Source organism: Eucyclogobius newberryi, unplaced genomic scaffold, assembly GCF_026437365.1.
Source record: "Eucyclogobius newberryi isolate DKJ021-1_F unplaced genomic scaffold, fEucNew1.0.hap1 SCAF_10, whole genome shotgun sequence".
In the NCBI taxonomy this organism is placed as follows: domain Eukaryota; kingdom Metazoa; phylum Chordata; class Actinopteri; order Gobiiformes; family Gobiidae; genus Eucyclogobius; species Eucyclogobius newberryi.
In genome coordinates this window covers 16,166,748-16,182,875 of record NW_027315724.1, presented here as the reverse complement: position 1 = coordinate 16,182,875, position 16,128 = coordinate 16,166,748, and the positions used below count along the sequence as shown (strand labels likewise).

The following is a 16,128-nucleotide window of genomic DNA, read 5'->3' as shown; positions in this document are numbered from 1 at the left end:
AGATTAGATTAGATTTCCGGACTATAATATAGCCTTATATATGCATTAATTAATGTCTCGCAGCAACTACCAAAAGACAACGAAAAAAAGCTGGCCACTTTCCACGTGTACTGCATTAATAAAGTTCAACTGACTGACTGAACTGATTTATATATGAAAAATTATCGAAAATAGGCCGTTCATTGACAGACAATACGGTACAAGATAATGCATAAGATGAGCGAGCAACTACAAACATCAGATATTCAGATAATTTGTTAGAAAGAGTTCAAATGCACTCTCAGGGTCATCACAATAGCATGTTGGTTAGCAATCTAGAATCACGTCAAGTTTCGACTAGATTTGTCTATTCTATTTCTATTCTTCACTTCTTTCCACTAAATACTTAATATGGTCCCTCACATGGCTCTTTTTTACAAGTTTGTATTGATTAAATGTTTTCTAATTCGATGAAGACAGTGTGTAGTGACCTGATTGTCGACAAAGATGGAAAAAAGATGGATATTTCAGCTTAAATAAGAATAAAAAAAGAGATAGTCAGGATGGAAAACTGGATGCTGGCTGAACAAAGACAAATCATGAACATCCTGCAGTAGTATTCATTATGTCTCAGATTTTCTAATACTTCCAAGCAGCAAAAAGTCTGGCATGAAAAAAGGATGAGCTCCAGAATCAAGGTGTATATTTTCGATGATGATTGAGGTGTTTTGAAACCGGCCTGGCAAGTCACTCAGACAAATGTGATGTCCTCATTCATTTGGCTCTTTCATCTTCATCCCAGGGCGCCGCCATTACCTTAATGCTCACTGGAGATGCTAAATTGCGGTGAGGTGCAGAAGAGGCTGACCAGTCATATAAAGGGATATTAAAATCTAAATTCTCTTCTTGGCTGTGGTGAAGATGATTCCATTTCAGGATGAAGGCCCAGGGCTGGTCTAAGTGGTGTCGGGCCGCTCAGAAACGCACCGATCGATTCCTGCTTAGAAAAATGAGGACACAGATGTTACGTCAGGCGCAGCGGTGCAGCATCGTTTTAAAGTTTGCAGAAAACTTTGGGAAAACATCTTTATTATGCTTAAAGTCTTGCACAGAAATAGAGGGGATGAATTCATGTTGTATTTTTCCCTATACAAAAATAAAAATGTGTTAATTTAGTAGTAACTTACATTCCTAGTAACAATGTTCTGCCATGCAGCATGTCAGGAGTGTTGTGGGCGGACTCTTGGTTTCCGTGAACACCTCCTCCTCCTTTGAGCTCCCCTGCAGAGCGCGCTTCACTTCCCACCCTAAAACTCAACGACACGACGTCTCGTGTTGTATCAGCCAAGTGTTGGCGCGGAGTGAGGAGAACACATCGCAGCAGGAGCCCTGAGCTGGAGGAGCAGAGGGATCACCCTGAGCTGCACCAGCAAACACCACAAGTTATTTACACAAAAGCAAACTGTCGCCCGCAGGCTTTGAGGAGGCCTCTACAGATCCTGAATGGCCCACGCTGTTACCACCATAGACAGAAGCGGTATGGACAGTAGCTTATCCTCCAGTTAAACATGAATTAAACATGAGCAAAACCATGTCCATGCTTAATATCGGTCAGAACTAGATACAATGCGACCGTGTGTTGTCGTGACAGAGTCTAGTTTGGACCAGCGACTATAGGACTCAGAAGCGTTTGGTGTATTCACTACAGATGGAGCCATTGACTATAAAAGTCAATGAGGAAAAATAATAGCTAATCCTTCCCAGTTAGTCCAAATATAAAGGTTGTTTGCCCAAGAACAAGGGCAACAATGTATGTCGGCTGTGATACAAACGGTTCACCAATCTATGTTTGTCTTTCATGTAGACTGTAAGATGATTCAAATAAAGATAAAATGCCACTCAATTATGTCATGCTGGAATTCCATCGGACCATTACGTAGAGATGGCACAATTGTTTAACAAGGCGTTACAGGAGATGCAAGCATGGATAACATTTCAGTTCCAAATGAAATGTGAAGTCTTAACTAGAACCACCTCAGTTACATGTACATAGAGGCGTAGTCCTGTGCTTAAACAATAAATGCCCAGTGTGTTTATGAATGAACCCGACTCTATTCAAAGATGGAGCGATTACGGTACACATAACATTCAAAAACAAAGGGCTATTTAGTTATTGTTTAGGCTACTTTGTAAAATGTACTTGATCTCATAGGAAAAATGTGTGTATGTCTGCCACTGGAGGTTTGTAGAGCACAGGAAAGACCATAGAAAGACTCTTTTTTTTTTTTTTTTTTAACAGAAAATGTTCCCACAGCAGACTTTTACAAACATTTCTGACGAGTAAAAAAAATTCCCCGTGCGAAAGTCTTGAGGTGTGCGACTGTGTAAGTGGTACACCCGTTTCTCCAGTCAATATCTGTGTGTTGGGGCTTACACCACATCTTCTTGTTTTTAGTTTGGTGCTCCAGCGCGGGGCCAGGACAGGATCGGTCTGTTTTACATAATGTGGCACTGTGCTAGAGCTGCTTGGGTATGTATCGCACTGCACAAAATCTACAGGCTGCCGCTTAGATCTGGACAACACGAGCCTCCCCTTTTTGACTCCATTGACCTTTTGCTGTTTCTGCTTCTCTTTTCTCTGTGAGTGCCATTCTGAAGAGCTACACTGACCGTTTCCCCACAGTCAACACAACTGAGATGATACGCTTTAACTTAATACATAATATACCGGTAGTATATTTGTATTATTTTACTTTCTTGTTCATCCAGCTGTGTTGATTACATTACTAAACTCCCAAGTGTAGAGCTGCAAAGATTTATTAGAATAATCATGACTAAAGACTGATAGACCATATTGATATTGATATTTAATTTCCTTACCTGGAGTACAAACAGACTAAAACCATTAATTAGGTATGCAGCAGCTTTATAGAATAAAAATAAAGACAGGAAGAATAAATATGTAAAATTTTAATGAAAAATAACCTGTGAATATTATTTCTAGTTTTTTTTATTTTAAGATCAAATTTGAAACATTATGATCGTCTTTGAAAGTTGTGAAAAGCGCTCATTGAATAGTTACATACAATACTCGGGATTAGGTAAGTGTTACGTTCTAGACAGTAAAATTCAGGACCAGTACCTTTAATTTAGGGTGACCAGATTCTCCAAATTAAAAACTAGGTCAAAACCAGGTTGGGATGGGAGGTGATAATAAAATTGTAAAAAGAATGAGTATGTAGGTACATTTTCTGCACTGATTCATGGCTCCTTCACAGCTCTTTCACGGCTCACTTGAGTCAGTATATACTGTAATCAGAGAGACTTCTGTCTGTCACATTTTTTGTGTTCAGGTTAGTCTAAAACCAGATTTTCTCTATTTCTCTAAATAAACAACAATATATTCCTCTCTTTACAGTTGGAGGGACAGATCAATGGTTTTGGATACATCTGTTGGGACATGGCACACAGGGCTCAAAACTGGGACTGTCCCAGGTAAATAGGGGCATCTGGTCACTCTATTTTAATATGTAATCAGTGCTTTTTTTTTTTTTTTATCAGTAGAGACAATAGGTGACATTTAATCCAAAAATGTGTCAGTACAAACCGGATTCACCATGTGCCTGCTGCATGTTTGTCCAAACCCATTGACTGCTCCCACTGATTCTTCTTCCCAAACTGACTTCATAAGTATTGACCACTATCCCACTAAACAAAGCAATCATTAGAAACCATGTAAACCTAACCTGAACTCCTCTGCACCGCATCACCTGAACTCTCCTCATTTATACGTTTCCCCTGTTATTTTTCCTGCAGGTTTTCGAGCTATTTTTCCAGCTCCTCTCTGCTCCCCGCATCATCATCTCTCTCTCTCTCCAGCTCTTTCTCTCACTGACCCGGGGGCCTGAGTTTCGCCCAAATCCAATCCTCCTGCCTTTTTCTAAACCTGCTGTTCCATTTCACAAGCGTTTTGTCACAGCACGCTGCATACAATGCCCCTGCTCCTCCTCTTTGCTGTATTCAGTCACACTAGTCTCCACAAAACGCAAACATCTCAACAGAAACTGAAACGAAATCAAGGACAATTCTGAAGACAGCATTATTAAACCATCAGTCGAATTTGATGCTCTGCTGGACATGTGTTCTGAAGTGGAAAAATCCAAACACGCCTTAGTCAATATGGGCTGCTCCTTAAGATTTTGTTAAACCAAAGTTGGAGGAATAGATTTGAGAATAAATCAGATTTTAAAGGTTCACTTTATACATTTTCTGCTGGGGGTTCGTCACCATCAAAAACATTAATTTGGTCTTCTTTTTATATTCCCAAAACTGGTTATTCAAGTTCAAAAGAGATTGTTTTGCCTGGAATGTTCCACAATATGACTTTATTATGTGTCTATCTTGCATTTATTCATACACATCAGCCTTGCCTCTCATTTATAAAACTTTATGTGGAGACGTTACTAATCGTTTCTGGGATCGAACCACTAATTTTCGCGTCAAGTTATCTTTTTCTAGACCTCGACCACGTTTTATAAATAAGACCCAACACATGCAAGTGATAACATAGTGCATCTTTTAAGTAGTAAATTACATATATTGTAATATAAATAGAAGGAAAAGTAAAGTGAAGTAGCAGTAAAATGGTGGCAGTCGTAGAAAAGGTAATGGTACAAGCAGTATTAGCAGCAGAAGCAATGGCGGTAGTTGTGTAAATTGTATATATTCCCAGTAGTGCTACAAGTAAGTAACAGAAGTAAATGTATCAGTAGTAGTAGTTATAGTATCAGTATCAGTTGTAGAGGTAATAGTAGCAGAAGTAGGATGAGTAATACCAGAATGAAAAGCTAATCAAAATGTAGTTTTGACTCAAGGGGCAATTCTAATACATCATATTACATACAGACCATACATAGCCTAGTTTTCTTGGCACTTGTGTTCCTTAGAGGCAATCCATCACTACTACACACAATCTCTACTTCAACCAATCTAACAGTGCTCAGGGAATAACTGCTTGATTTTAAAGCGCGAGTGCATTTGATAGTTTGGAGGCGATTCGGGTGTGAAGCAGAGCGTGCAAACCCAACTACGATCTGTATTGTTTACCGCTTTGGAAGACTGATAGTGTGTGTGTAGTGTACGTGTGTGTAGTGTACGTGTGTGTAGTGTACGTGTGTGTAGTGTACGTGTGTGTTGTGTACGTGTGTGTTGTGTACGTGTGTGTTGTGTACGTGTGTGTTGTGTACGTGTGTGTTGTGTACGTGTGTGTTGTGTACGTGTGTGTTGTGTACGTGTGTGTAGTGTACGTGTGTGTAGTGTACGTGTGTGTTGTGTACGTGTGTGTTGTGTACGTGTGTGTAGTGTACGTGTGTGTTGTGTACGTGTGTGTTGTGTACGTGTGTGTTGTGTACGTGTGTGTTGTGTACGTGTGTGTTGTGTACGTGTGTGTAGTGTACGTGTGTGTAGTGTACGTGTGTGTTGTGTACGTGTGTGTTGTGTACGTGTGTGTTGTGTACGTGTGTGTAGTGTACGTGTGTGTAGTGTACGTGTGTGTTGTGTACGTGTGTGTTGTGTACGTGTGTGTTGTGTACGTGTGTGTTGTGTACGTGTGTGTTGTGTACGTGTGTGTTGTGTACGTGTGTGTAGTGTACGTGTGTGTAGTGTACGTGTGTGTTGTGTACGTGTGTGTTGTGTACGTGTGTGTTGTGTACGTGTGAGCGAGTGACACACATAAGCCGCATGCAGCACTCTTTGTGTTGTAAAAAATGGTCTCGGAAGACACAACAGCCGACACAATAGCAACAATAAAGCAATTATAATAACATAATAAGGTCCTTTATTTTGAAAAGAATAAATACAAAAATACACAGAGGACACGAAACAAAAAGAGCTTTGCAAGACTTTAAAAGCGGGGATCCTTTCTCTTTTGTGCCAACGTTACAATCATTCATGTGCATTTTCAGGAAAATAATATTTGGAAACAATAGATATTCTAGTTATATTTAATTGACAAATCAAAGTAATTATTTACAAATTCCACACGCTAATTGTAGTGTAATTATCTAGACTACTTATTATTATTATTAATTATTATAGACTACTATTTAGTCCAATTTTGTCCATCATTCCATAAGATTGAGGTGATCTTTTGCTTATACGAGGTAGATTTGACTCATTTTGTGTGAGTTATTTCTTTGTACTTTTGACTGGTTGAACGATTTAACCAAACTCCATGTCTCCCTAAAACCAGAATTGCGATTGCCGCCCGAGATATCTACGTTTTTGTATTTGCCAGTCGATTGTACACCATTATGTCTAAATACAAAGGTTATTTTCCCACAGGCGAGGGCCACTTCCTTGCTCGTCTGGTTGTGCTGACCTTTCACCGACCTGCCGCGGTTCTCATTGTTGCTTGAGGAAGAAGGCCGCCCCCGTCTGGATCCACTGGCTGGGGTTGGCTCCACAGGGCAGGCAGATGTGTGTGACCACCTTCAGCCGCTCAGACGTGGTGTACAGAGGCAGCCAGATCCTGTCCTCAGAGGAGCCCAGGTCAGCGGCCGACTTCTGCAACCAGGAAAACACAGCGTTTAACTACAGCGAGCAATGCCAGCAGATCAATAACATGTAATAGATGGATAGAAAGAAAATTATGGGGTTTAAAGATTGAGATTGACAATAATAGCATGAAAATATAAAAAGAAAAATCCCAATTACAGCCCTTGTAGCAGCCACATTTTAGCTGTAATATTATACAGTGTGGCGTAAAACGTGTATATCTTGCATTTATTCAGTTATATTTGTTTTATTGTAGGGCTGTCGACTACTCAAACAATTATTTCTATTGTAGACTGATAAATACATATTTTAAAATGAATTATAAACCAATTAAAGGTTACAATACGGCGACAAAAGGCTTCTAGAGAGAGAAGATTTACTGATAAAGTGTATTATTGAAGAAAATCGGAAATAACTGATTCTCTTTTGACATTTTTGCCATCGTCTTTGTTATTAAAGGACTTTCTGTGTGTGTTTAAAAGTCTGACGCCAGATAAATATTACGATGATAAAAATATGACTATGATTATCTTTTGTAGTCAATTAGTCACAAAGAGTCAATTAATTGTTGCAGCCTTATTTCGTTGAAATAGAAATACATTTAAAAAAAGGCTCCAGTCACCCGCGACCCCGAAAAGGAACAAGCGGTAGAAAATGGATGGATGGATGGATGGAAACATGCATTCTTAGAGAGCGGACAAGCCTCTACATAGATCTGAGCTGTAACTTGGCTGGTGGCGTCAACCGTTTGTCCCCATGTAAATAAATCAGTTTAATGTCATTCTGTGGAACATTCTGGACTAAGCAAAAACATTCCCATGGACATTCAGGTTAAACAATGTCTGAAGTTCAACAATTCACCTTTGACAACGCCAAATATGTTTTTATTTTATTTTAGAAAGCTAAGTGCATTTTAATTCATTGGTACCAGCCTCAGGCCAGGATTGTTTCTTCTGATTATCATTCAGAATTTAGAGATTACCAAATGTTACCTTTCAGAAACATGACATGATCAGTGTGAAAAATCCAACCAATTCGAAATCACAGGAAGAGACCGAGACTGAGACTGTAGAGACCCGTTGAAGGCCTAACCAAACTGCTCAAGCACAGCTGACGCGATCATTCAGCAGAACAGACAAATACCTGTGGGACCCAGGCCATGTAACAGGGAGGCACGGCTGACACGCTGGGAGAGTCGTGCTGGTTCTCACTCAGATGAGCTCCGTCGAAACTACAGCCTTCTAACTGCAGACCCCCCACCTGCCGAAACAAGACGTAAATGTGTTACTGAAGACGCCATTAGCAATACCAATACTTGTCAGGTCAATACCCATTCAGCCAAAGACTAACGGAGGCAATGATCTATAAAGGGAAAAGTAGGGCACCAGGATTAACAAGCATGTCAGCCACAGAGTACATAAGAGGGAGTGTATACATGAGGGAATTATAGCACAATGACTCAGGGATTTCCTCACTAGGCCGCACAATAAAGACAGGCCTGGCATCACACACAGCTGTAATCTGTGTGTGCGTGGCGCTCATTTGTACGTAACAAAATGCCTCTGTTTTCACTTTCTGCCCATATTCTCGTACCTCCTTTTATGCGGTTTAACATCACAGCTGGATTATTAGAGTGCCGTCTTTGTATTCGGCTTTCAAACCAAACTGGGCCCATCGAGGTGTGAGGCAGGAATACTATCTATTTTAAATAAAATAGTCAAATTTGGTACAAACATTATGGCTGATTCAAAGTGGTGCTGTTGCACTTAAAGGGGACATATGATGCAAAATCAACTTGAATGTGTTTTAACCTTTTACATCAGTGTTTCCACATCATTAGTTTATTCAAAGTTGTATTTTCATTAATTCATGCCTGTAAGAGTAATCTTGTATTGTCCTGCAACTTCATCAAATTTCAATGGCACTTTTAAAAAATATAAACAGGTAAACTAAATCTGATGCTTGCTAAAGTGAAATGGAGGAAGGAAGTCATTGGACCTATTTCTACTATGATCTACAAAAGCATTATATGTCTCCATTAAGTTGATAGAGTTGAAGCTGTTATCTGTAGCTGGATCAGGCCCAATGGGACCAAGATATCTCCCTCATTCGTCCAGGAGTGTTCCATTCTAGAAAAAAGTTAAAGCAAGTGAAACCAAAAACACCCTTTATCAGGAGGTCTCGCCCGGTGGACAGGTCATACTCAGAGTAGAATATCCGAGTTCCCGGACTCGATTCGCAGATTGACAATGACTCTTGGATGAGAGTCGAAACCCTTTGTTTTTTCCAGATGCCTACAACTGAATAATTTTCTACAATATCACTGAATAAGTGATACATACATAAGTATTTAATGCCATATATTTAGTGAATAAATAAGAAGAGCCATGTATGTCTATTAACTCTATAATCTGGTCAAATATTACAAGTAAAATTGTTGAGTTGAGTGACACCTGGGGTCTGTACCTGCTCTCCACTCCACTCCATAGAAAGGCCCCTGTTAAATGAAGCTTAAAGGAAAAGATAGAAAAGGGAGGCTCTCTGAAGAATATTTGTGTTGTTTAATGCACTGAACAACTTCTTGCACAGATCTAAAAGCGATTACAAATGGATATCGCTGTCAGCAGCAGACGTCTCTTGTTTATGCTGAGAACAGTTTTCGCATTAGTATTCTGGCACTGCTTTATGTTGTCCATTATTTTCTAATCACTCGTCATCTGAGACTGCCTTTGGAGGCTCAGTGTGACGTGGCATCTGTTGTGTCTCTGTCCTGTGTCTGGTGCATGCAAGTGTGTGACAGTTAATATGTTTATGTTGTAGAAAAATTTCTATTGAATAATTTGGACTCTGAAAAACAACACATTTCAACTCTCATCCAAGAGTCATTCTCAATCTGCGAGACAAGTCTGGGAACTCAGGTTTTATATCCTACTCTGTGTTAGCCCTGCCCTCCGGGCGGGACCTCCTGATAAAGGGAGTTTTTGGTTTCACTTTCGCTCTCTAATGGGCTATCAACATCCTATTGTAACCTGACTTTGGCTCACTCCTCACTGAGTACCTGATTGGAGTCAGAATTCCCCGGGGGTGTACCACTCCAGGGTTTCAAAACACTATTATACACAACCAGGAGGTTGTATATAATAGTGTTTTATATAACCTGAGTTCCCAGACTTGATTTGCAGATTGAGAATGACTCTTGGATGGGGGTCGAAGCGTTTTGTCTTTCTAAAAACAAGAGTCCAGATGATACAATGGAAGACTCCTGGACAAATGAGGGATTACACTGACTTTAATATGTTTGTATAAAGAAATTCAAATGAGGCTTATAGTCTGATTGCAAGGTTTTAAAATCTGTGTACGTGTTGCGCAGATTGTTGCGTGGCTGATCCAAATTTGTATTGTATGTGCGCTTTGTTAATTATGATTTATTTTTCATTTCTCTCGAATGATAAATGCTAAAAATGGCTAACGATCCAAACTCATTTTGAAGTTTGTATAGTTACGAAGCAGTCTTTGACTGCTGATGTTGTATTGACGTAATATAATTTGATTATTATATTTTTGCTGTATTTTCACAAATTTATTCTGTGCTTGCAGCCAGAAAAATAAAATGTTAATAAGTGAGTCAAGTGAATCTAGTTTGTTAGCTTTAAGCACAATACACATTTAGCTCTACAGAAATCTATTCTTCTATTCTATTCTTGCTTCTGCACATGTTTTGGGTGCTGATTGTGTCCTGTGATTTCACCTTGACTTGTAGCTTGGCCTGCACAATGTGTGTCTTCCACGATGTTGCAAAACCCAAACTATCCATGGAGCATTCCGTAGACCTTGAATAACAGAAAAATCCATTTGTTAGAGTCCACATTTTTTAGCAGAAGAAGCTCAGTTCAGTTTATTTTGAAAGTTTTACCTGGCGGTTTCTTGTCTGAGAGCGTTGAGGAAAGTGTCAGGATGAAACAGCTCAGAGAGATCCAGTGTGTCAGATAGAAGGGCCTGTCTGCCAGCGCGCTCCACCCAGCTCTAAACACAAACACACTGCACATTCATCACCCCAAATATAACAAATGAGGAGCACTTTGAGATAATACATTACTCAAGCAGAAAATCAGCCTCGCACATGAATCACACAAACTATTTAATGGATCAATGCACGATAATGAAAATACATCGGCATTGTTAGACGAAAAGAGAATTGTTAATATAATGCCTCCTTCGTCTCACTTTGACCCCCACGGTACAGATATATCTTGCACCTTTTTGCTTATGCAGAACCCTTATGTGCCTTAATATCTATCACATTGCATAACAAAAAAGAGTGCAAGGATGGGAGTCATCAGAAACACAACATATAAAAAGGCTTTTGTCTAAATTCACATAGAAAAATTGAACATTTGAGTTTTTATGAGTTTTGTCCACGGCTTTGGTTGGCGCTTGTAAACAGCCATTGTGAACTACAAGGACTGTGTTGTACACAAAGAAGAGGGCAAAGGTCAGACAGTGTATTCATTTGAAAAGTGTTCTATTCATTTTGGTCAGTAGAAAATCAGTTTCAGTTTAGTTTGCCTGGGTTTCTGTTCTGTTCTTTTGTTTATTTCATGTAAGTTTATTCGTTGGTGTTCAAGCAACACAACTCAGGAGTGGCTTTATCCAATAATGTACAGTAATGCTATGTTTAGCACCACAAAAATACCTTATAGTCCTCACCAACCATCAAGACACAGTAACTTTAACATCGTTTTACAGAAAATTGGCGCTAGGCCATATGTTTTGTCAATAACAGCCATAAAGCTGCCAACCTTGATGTTCACCAACTAAGCCACAGTCACACACTGCAGAGAAGCCATGCATTTGTGATGCCCATAAGGGTAAAAGAAAGCATTTACATCACAATAACATAAAGGTGTATTATGAGCTACCTACTAGGACATTTCTAGTATCTAAATCAATGAAGCCTTTACGATTTGATAATTGTGGGAACTCAAAGTGCAGTTTTGATTAGGAATAATTGTACAGCACAAGCTTCTAGTTTGTCACTGACAAACATCATTTTTTCATTAAAGTAATAATGAATAGAACACACACGCACGCACACACGCACGTGTGTGCCTAACTCAGCTATGATGGCTTGATGTATTTTTTCCGGTTTTAAAAGAAGTCAGTGGGTTCACTTCACTGTGCCTTTACCCACACATCAGAGCTTATCAAGATATGAGCCTGTCTGGAGCCGAGACAGATTATATTGCATGAGCACACCTTAGCCTGAAGTGTTAATTTATTTATTCAGCCTTTTTTTAAACACATAGGCACTTTTCCTCCAAATTACCATAGAAACTACAGCTCTGGAGGTCAGCTGGACGAAATCGCTGATGACAAAAACACAACAACAGGGAAACATTTGATTCCATCTTGATTATAAATGGAGTCATTACAAACGCAGCATCCAGAGATACATTTGGAAGAGCAGTAGGTCGAGAAAAAAGCGCTTGGACATTGGAGAGTATGAAACGATAACAAGACGAGAAGCCAGTGAGCGCAGGTGTGTGTGTGCTTTATCACAGCGGGTTTTCAAGGTCGTTTGGGCTGTTAGCTTCTATTGTTGCATGTCTCTACACACAGTGGCAGCAGCGGCAGCTTTGGGCCGTCCTGGCCTTATTAAACAGATTATTCCTGAAAAACACTGACACTTGGCTAACAGACGCATCACTCACTTCTGATGGTTCCAAAAGAAAGAGAAGGACAGCGAGGCATCCAGATAGACAAGCATGGAGACAGATGAGGTCCGGGCAGGTAGATGGAGGGTAATGAGAGATGGCAGGCGCACACACAAACAGATGGGTCGAGCAGCCAGGCCGGGCAATCACAGCCGAACGCAGGCAAAGGGGAGGCTCGCCCATACCAATAATGAAATGCTTCGAACTCGCATAAAAATACATCATTTCAAAACGTTTGCATGGGTGCCTTTCAGACGGTATTGTATTTGTAGGCGTCCGCGACCTTCAGACGGCGCAAAAAGTGGTTTCTAGCCACGACCTTCATTTTCTGGCTACGAGGAAGGGGAAAAAATATCCCTCTATTAGGTGCTTTTCAAACAATAGCCATAACTTTTTATTATGACCCACAAGCCGTTATCTGGAATTGTTCATTTATTTTTTGTTTTGGGGGGTGTAGCGCAAAGAAGAACTCAAGGACATTCAGGACTTATAAAGGTATGATATGAAGTTGCTTGACCAGCCAGAACAACCAATTTTTTCAATACTTAACAAAGACGTAAGATCTGGAGCTGTATCCTGTATCGCCTGATTTCTGATGGGCGTGATTGATGAATTAATTGATCAAAGAAGTGCATTGGTACGCTCATGTTAACGCAAACATGGCGGCTTATGAATATAAAGGACTGAGAAACAGAGCACTGAGAAAAAACGCAATTTTCTGCCAAATCATCAAATTGAATTCTAAAAGAAGTTATAGATTTTTTGAGAGGAGAGGTCTTCTGCATCTGAGAGGCACGTGCTACAGATTAGTAACTGTGATGGCTCCAGACCCATCTGCATTCAAATAGAAAGCATGAGGGACTGGAACAGGCAAGATTCATAGAACGTTTAGCAAAGTAAGCTTTTCCAGCTTTTTAAGATAAGATAAGATAAGATATTCCTTGTTTATTCGTATAAGATTGTGCTCCCAGTCACAGATTTGGAGCATTAGACACAGATCCCAAAGGCTGCAATGATAAAAAAGCTTCACATACATACAATTTAACCATCATCAACTCTTTCTGATAAATGCGTTGGGAATATTTATGTCAAAGCAGATACAGAATTGCTCACTTTGACTCGTTATTATGTGCAATTACTGTCGTGATTCATGTGCAATTACTGTGAAATTCACGTGCAATCCATGTGCCGTCGTGACACATATTCATGTGCAATTACTGTCGCGATCACATGCAATGGTATTTATGTATTTATTTATCTATTTTTATCTTTATTATTTTTTTTTCCCCTCCATCCCTTGTTGGATAATGGGAGGTTTTGTCTATGGGAGTTTTCTGTTCTTTTCTTCTGTATCTACCTCTGTATCTACCTGCGTTGCATCAATGAAATTTCCCCATGTGGGACAATAAAGGAATATCTTATCTTATCTTAACTGGAATTAACAAGGCCAATCACTCAAATCTTAAAGACATTGTGAAACTAAATGATTGTATACCATTAGTGTTCAGAATAAGCGGTATCGCATCGCAAAATGCAACGCAATTTCTCTCAAATGCGATGCGTTCGTCAGAAAAAAGGGCTTTTGAATCGCAGCTTTTGCGATACAAAAATGTGTGTTCAATTGTATAACCAAAGTGCCTAAAAGTACTGATCACTCATCAATCGATCGTGTTGACATGACGAGTCCCGCTGCTGTCTCAGAGCGCGAGTCTGAAAGTGGGAGGAGCCACATGCGGTAAAGTTAGTGTCACAGATTCGGACTTCCGAGGTCAATAGCTCCTAAACGCAAAAGTCTTTGCAGATCATTCAGATGCCATAATACTCATATTTATACTGCCAAGTGACTACAGCCTTGTTTTTAACAATCAGATGCGTATTTTGGGGCGCAGCGAATTACACTGATCCGAATGCGCAGCCGGAGCAGAGACGAGTGCTTAGGGACCGTCATCAAATGTGCAGCGGGAGCCGAGACGAAGTAGCAAATAGCAAAACGAAAAATGGAAACATTTTTTAGCTGGAATGGAACGTCAAATAGAGCGTTTTTTTGTGAGTGTAAAGACAATTAATATGTAAATGAGACTCCTGCAAATAGTCATCTGATTGAGTATGATATGGAAGAAAGTTGTAAATAAGTTAATCTAACTTGGTGTTAATTAATTTGTTCAACAACTAATTTTATTTGCAAGTTTTCTTTTTTTTTTTTTTTAATGTTTAAAAAGTGTTTAAAAGTTAATTTGTTAGGAGTTTTAAATAGTATGTTTTAAATAGAATGTTTACAAATACATTTGAAATAAATAATCTTGTTACATCAATGGAAAATATTGATTGTTAGTCACTTTCGTGTTTTGCTATGCAATTATCAAATTGCTATACAAATTTGAAAAAATGAACGGATTGTTTAGCAGCACCGCTATACAAGTGAAAATCCTTAATCTGAACCCTGCATTATATGATATGCATTACGTTACCTGTAGGGCTAGGGCACGTGCTACAACCGCTCTGAGATACTGCATTGGCTCCTCTGGTCCTTCCCAGTTACTCTGCCATGTTAGAGGACACTGAAACACAGGCATGAAAGGTAAGATGAATTATACTGAAACAATTGATATTAACTGGATACAAGATTAAGTGAATCTTGTAAAAATGTTTGATTAACAGACTAAATATTTGTCTCTTCGCTAACTGCTGTTCGTCACAGCCAAGATGAATGACAATAAAGCTTAATATGCAACAACTACCAATTTTCATTTATTACAAGAATAAATGAATTATTGAATGATTTAACACATCACTCTTTTGCTTGTCCTTCATTTGATTGAATTACAAATTTAAATGAAAAATGAGAAAAGTTGCACAATACGACATTGTTATTATTGTGCTTACAATTATGAATACACATTAGTGGGAGGTAATGACTGGAAAAATGTGTGGGTTTATGAGTTGTCAACATGCCCAGAAGTTACAACACAAACAAATAGTCACTGTTTTTCAGAGCCTCTAATCTTTCTCACAATCACTATAATTATTTATCGAACACACAACAATTTATGAGAATTAAACCACTCCCCCGCTATAGGAGGCAATTAACAATGTGCCACTTAAGTGTGGTATTATAGAGTTTCACAGACGTAATGGTCAGTTACCTCATGATTGAGGAGAGCCGTGGCCAGTTTTTGAACTTCTGGATTCAGCAGCTGTGTTCCTCGGATGACTTTACTCAACGCAGCCAGCGACTGATGGATACTCTGTAAAGAAGTGAAGAACAAAATTCAAACAACAAATATTATGCATTATTTGTAAATTAGTACTACTGCTTTATATAACTTAAAATATTGTCTCAACTAAAAGCATAGATGAATTTCTATCAGTCAGAAATTCCTTATTAGGACTTGAGTTAAAGCTCCATCTACTGGCAGCAGAGAGAATTACAAAGAGGAAATAAACAACCTAGCTTGCCCCCAACCTGCTAATATAAGCACACAGTTGTAATGGAAACTATTTGATGGCAGAACTGCTCAGAGCGAGTCTGGCTGTGATTTATGGACCTCTACCTATGATGTCACAAAACAGGGACATTTGAAAACAAGTGCTCAGGATCAAAAGGTTAAATTAATGCAACTAAATACAACTCAAGGTATATTTTCAATGAGGGGACAAAGTTAAAACCAAAAAAGTCAATTTGTCATAATCTGTGTCCTTTGAAGACATCTGAGGATTGTTTTGTCCGTAGGCTTAATTAGACAGGAAAGACAGCATGAAATGGGATATGAGAGAGAAGGGAGGACATGCAGTAAATTGTTGGACCACTCAAACACTGGGCAGCACCCTTTGAAGACATTTGAATCCTGTAATTGATTATTTTATGAATGATAACATAAAA

The 16,128-nt window shown here is 39.2% G+C and overlaps 1 protein-coding gene across 1 annotated transcript in view; it reads right to left on the bottom strand.

Annotated features, from left to right (window-relative positions):
• Positions 1–5,798: 5,798 nt before the first annotated feature.
• The window catches only part of dync2h1 (dynein cytoplasmic 2 heavy chain 1), a 60,543-nt gene continuing 50,213 nt past the window's right edge, over positions 5,799–16,128 (bottom strand). Inside the window, exons 91-96 of the mRNA XM_072461860.1 lie at positions 15,392–15,493; positions 14,717–14,806; positions 10,448–10,557; positions 10,283–10,364; positions 7,678–7,794; positions 5,799–6,543 (exon numbers count right to left, since the gene is read on the bottom strand). Coding sequence (XP_072317961.1) covers positions 6,382–6,543; positions 7,678–7,794; positions 10,283–10,364; positions 10,448–10,557; positions 14,717–14,806; positions 15,392–15,493 — 663 coding nt within the window. The 3' untranslated portion in view covers positions 5,799–6,381. The remainder of the gene's footprint in view (positions 6,544–7,677; positions 7,795–10,282; positions 10,365–10,447; positions 10,558–14,716; positions 14,807–15,391; positions 15,494–16,128) is intronic.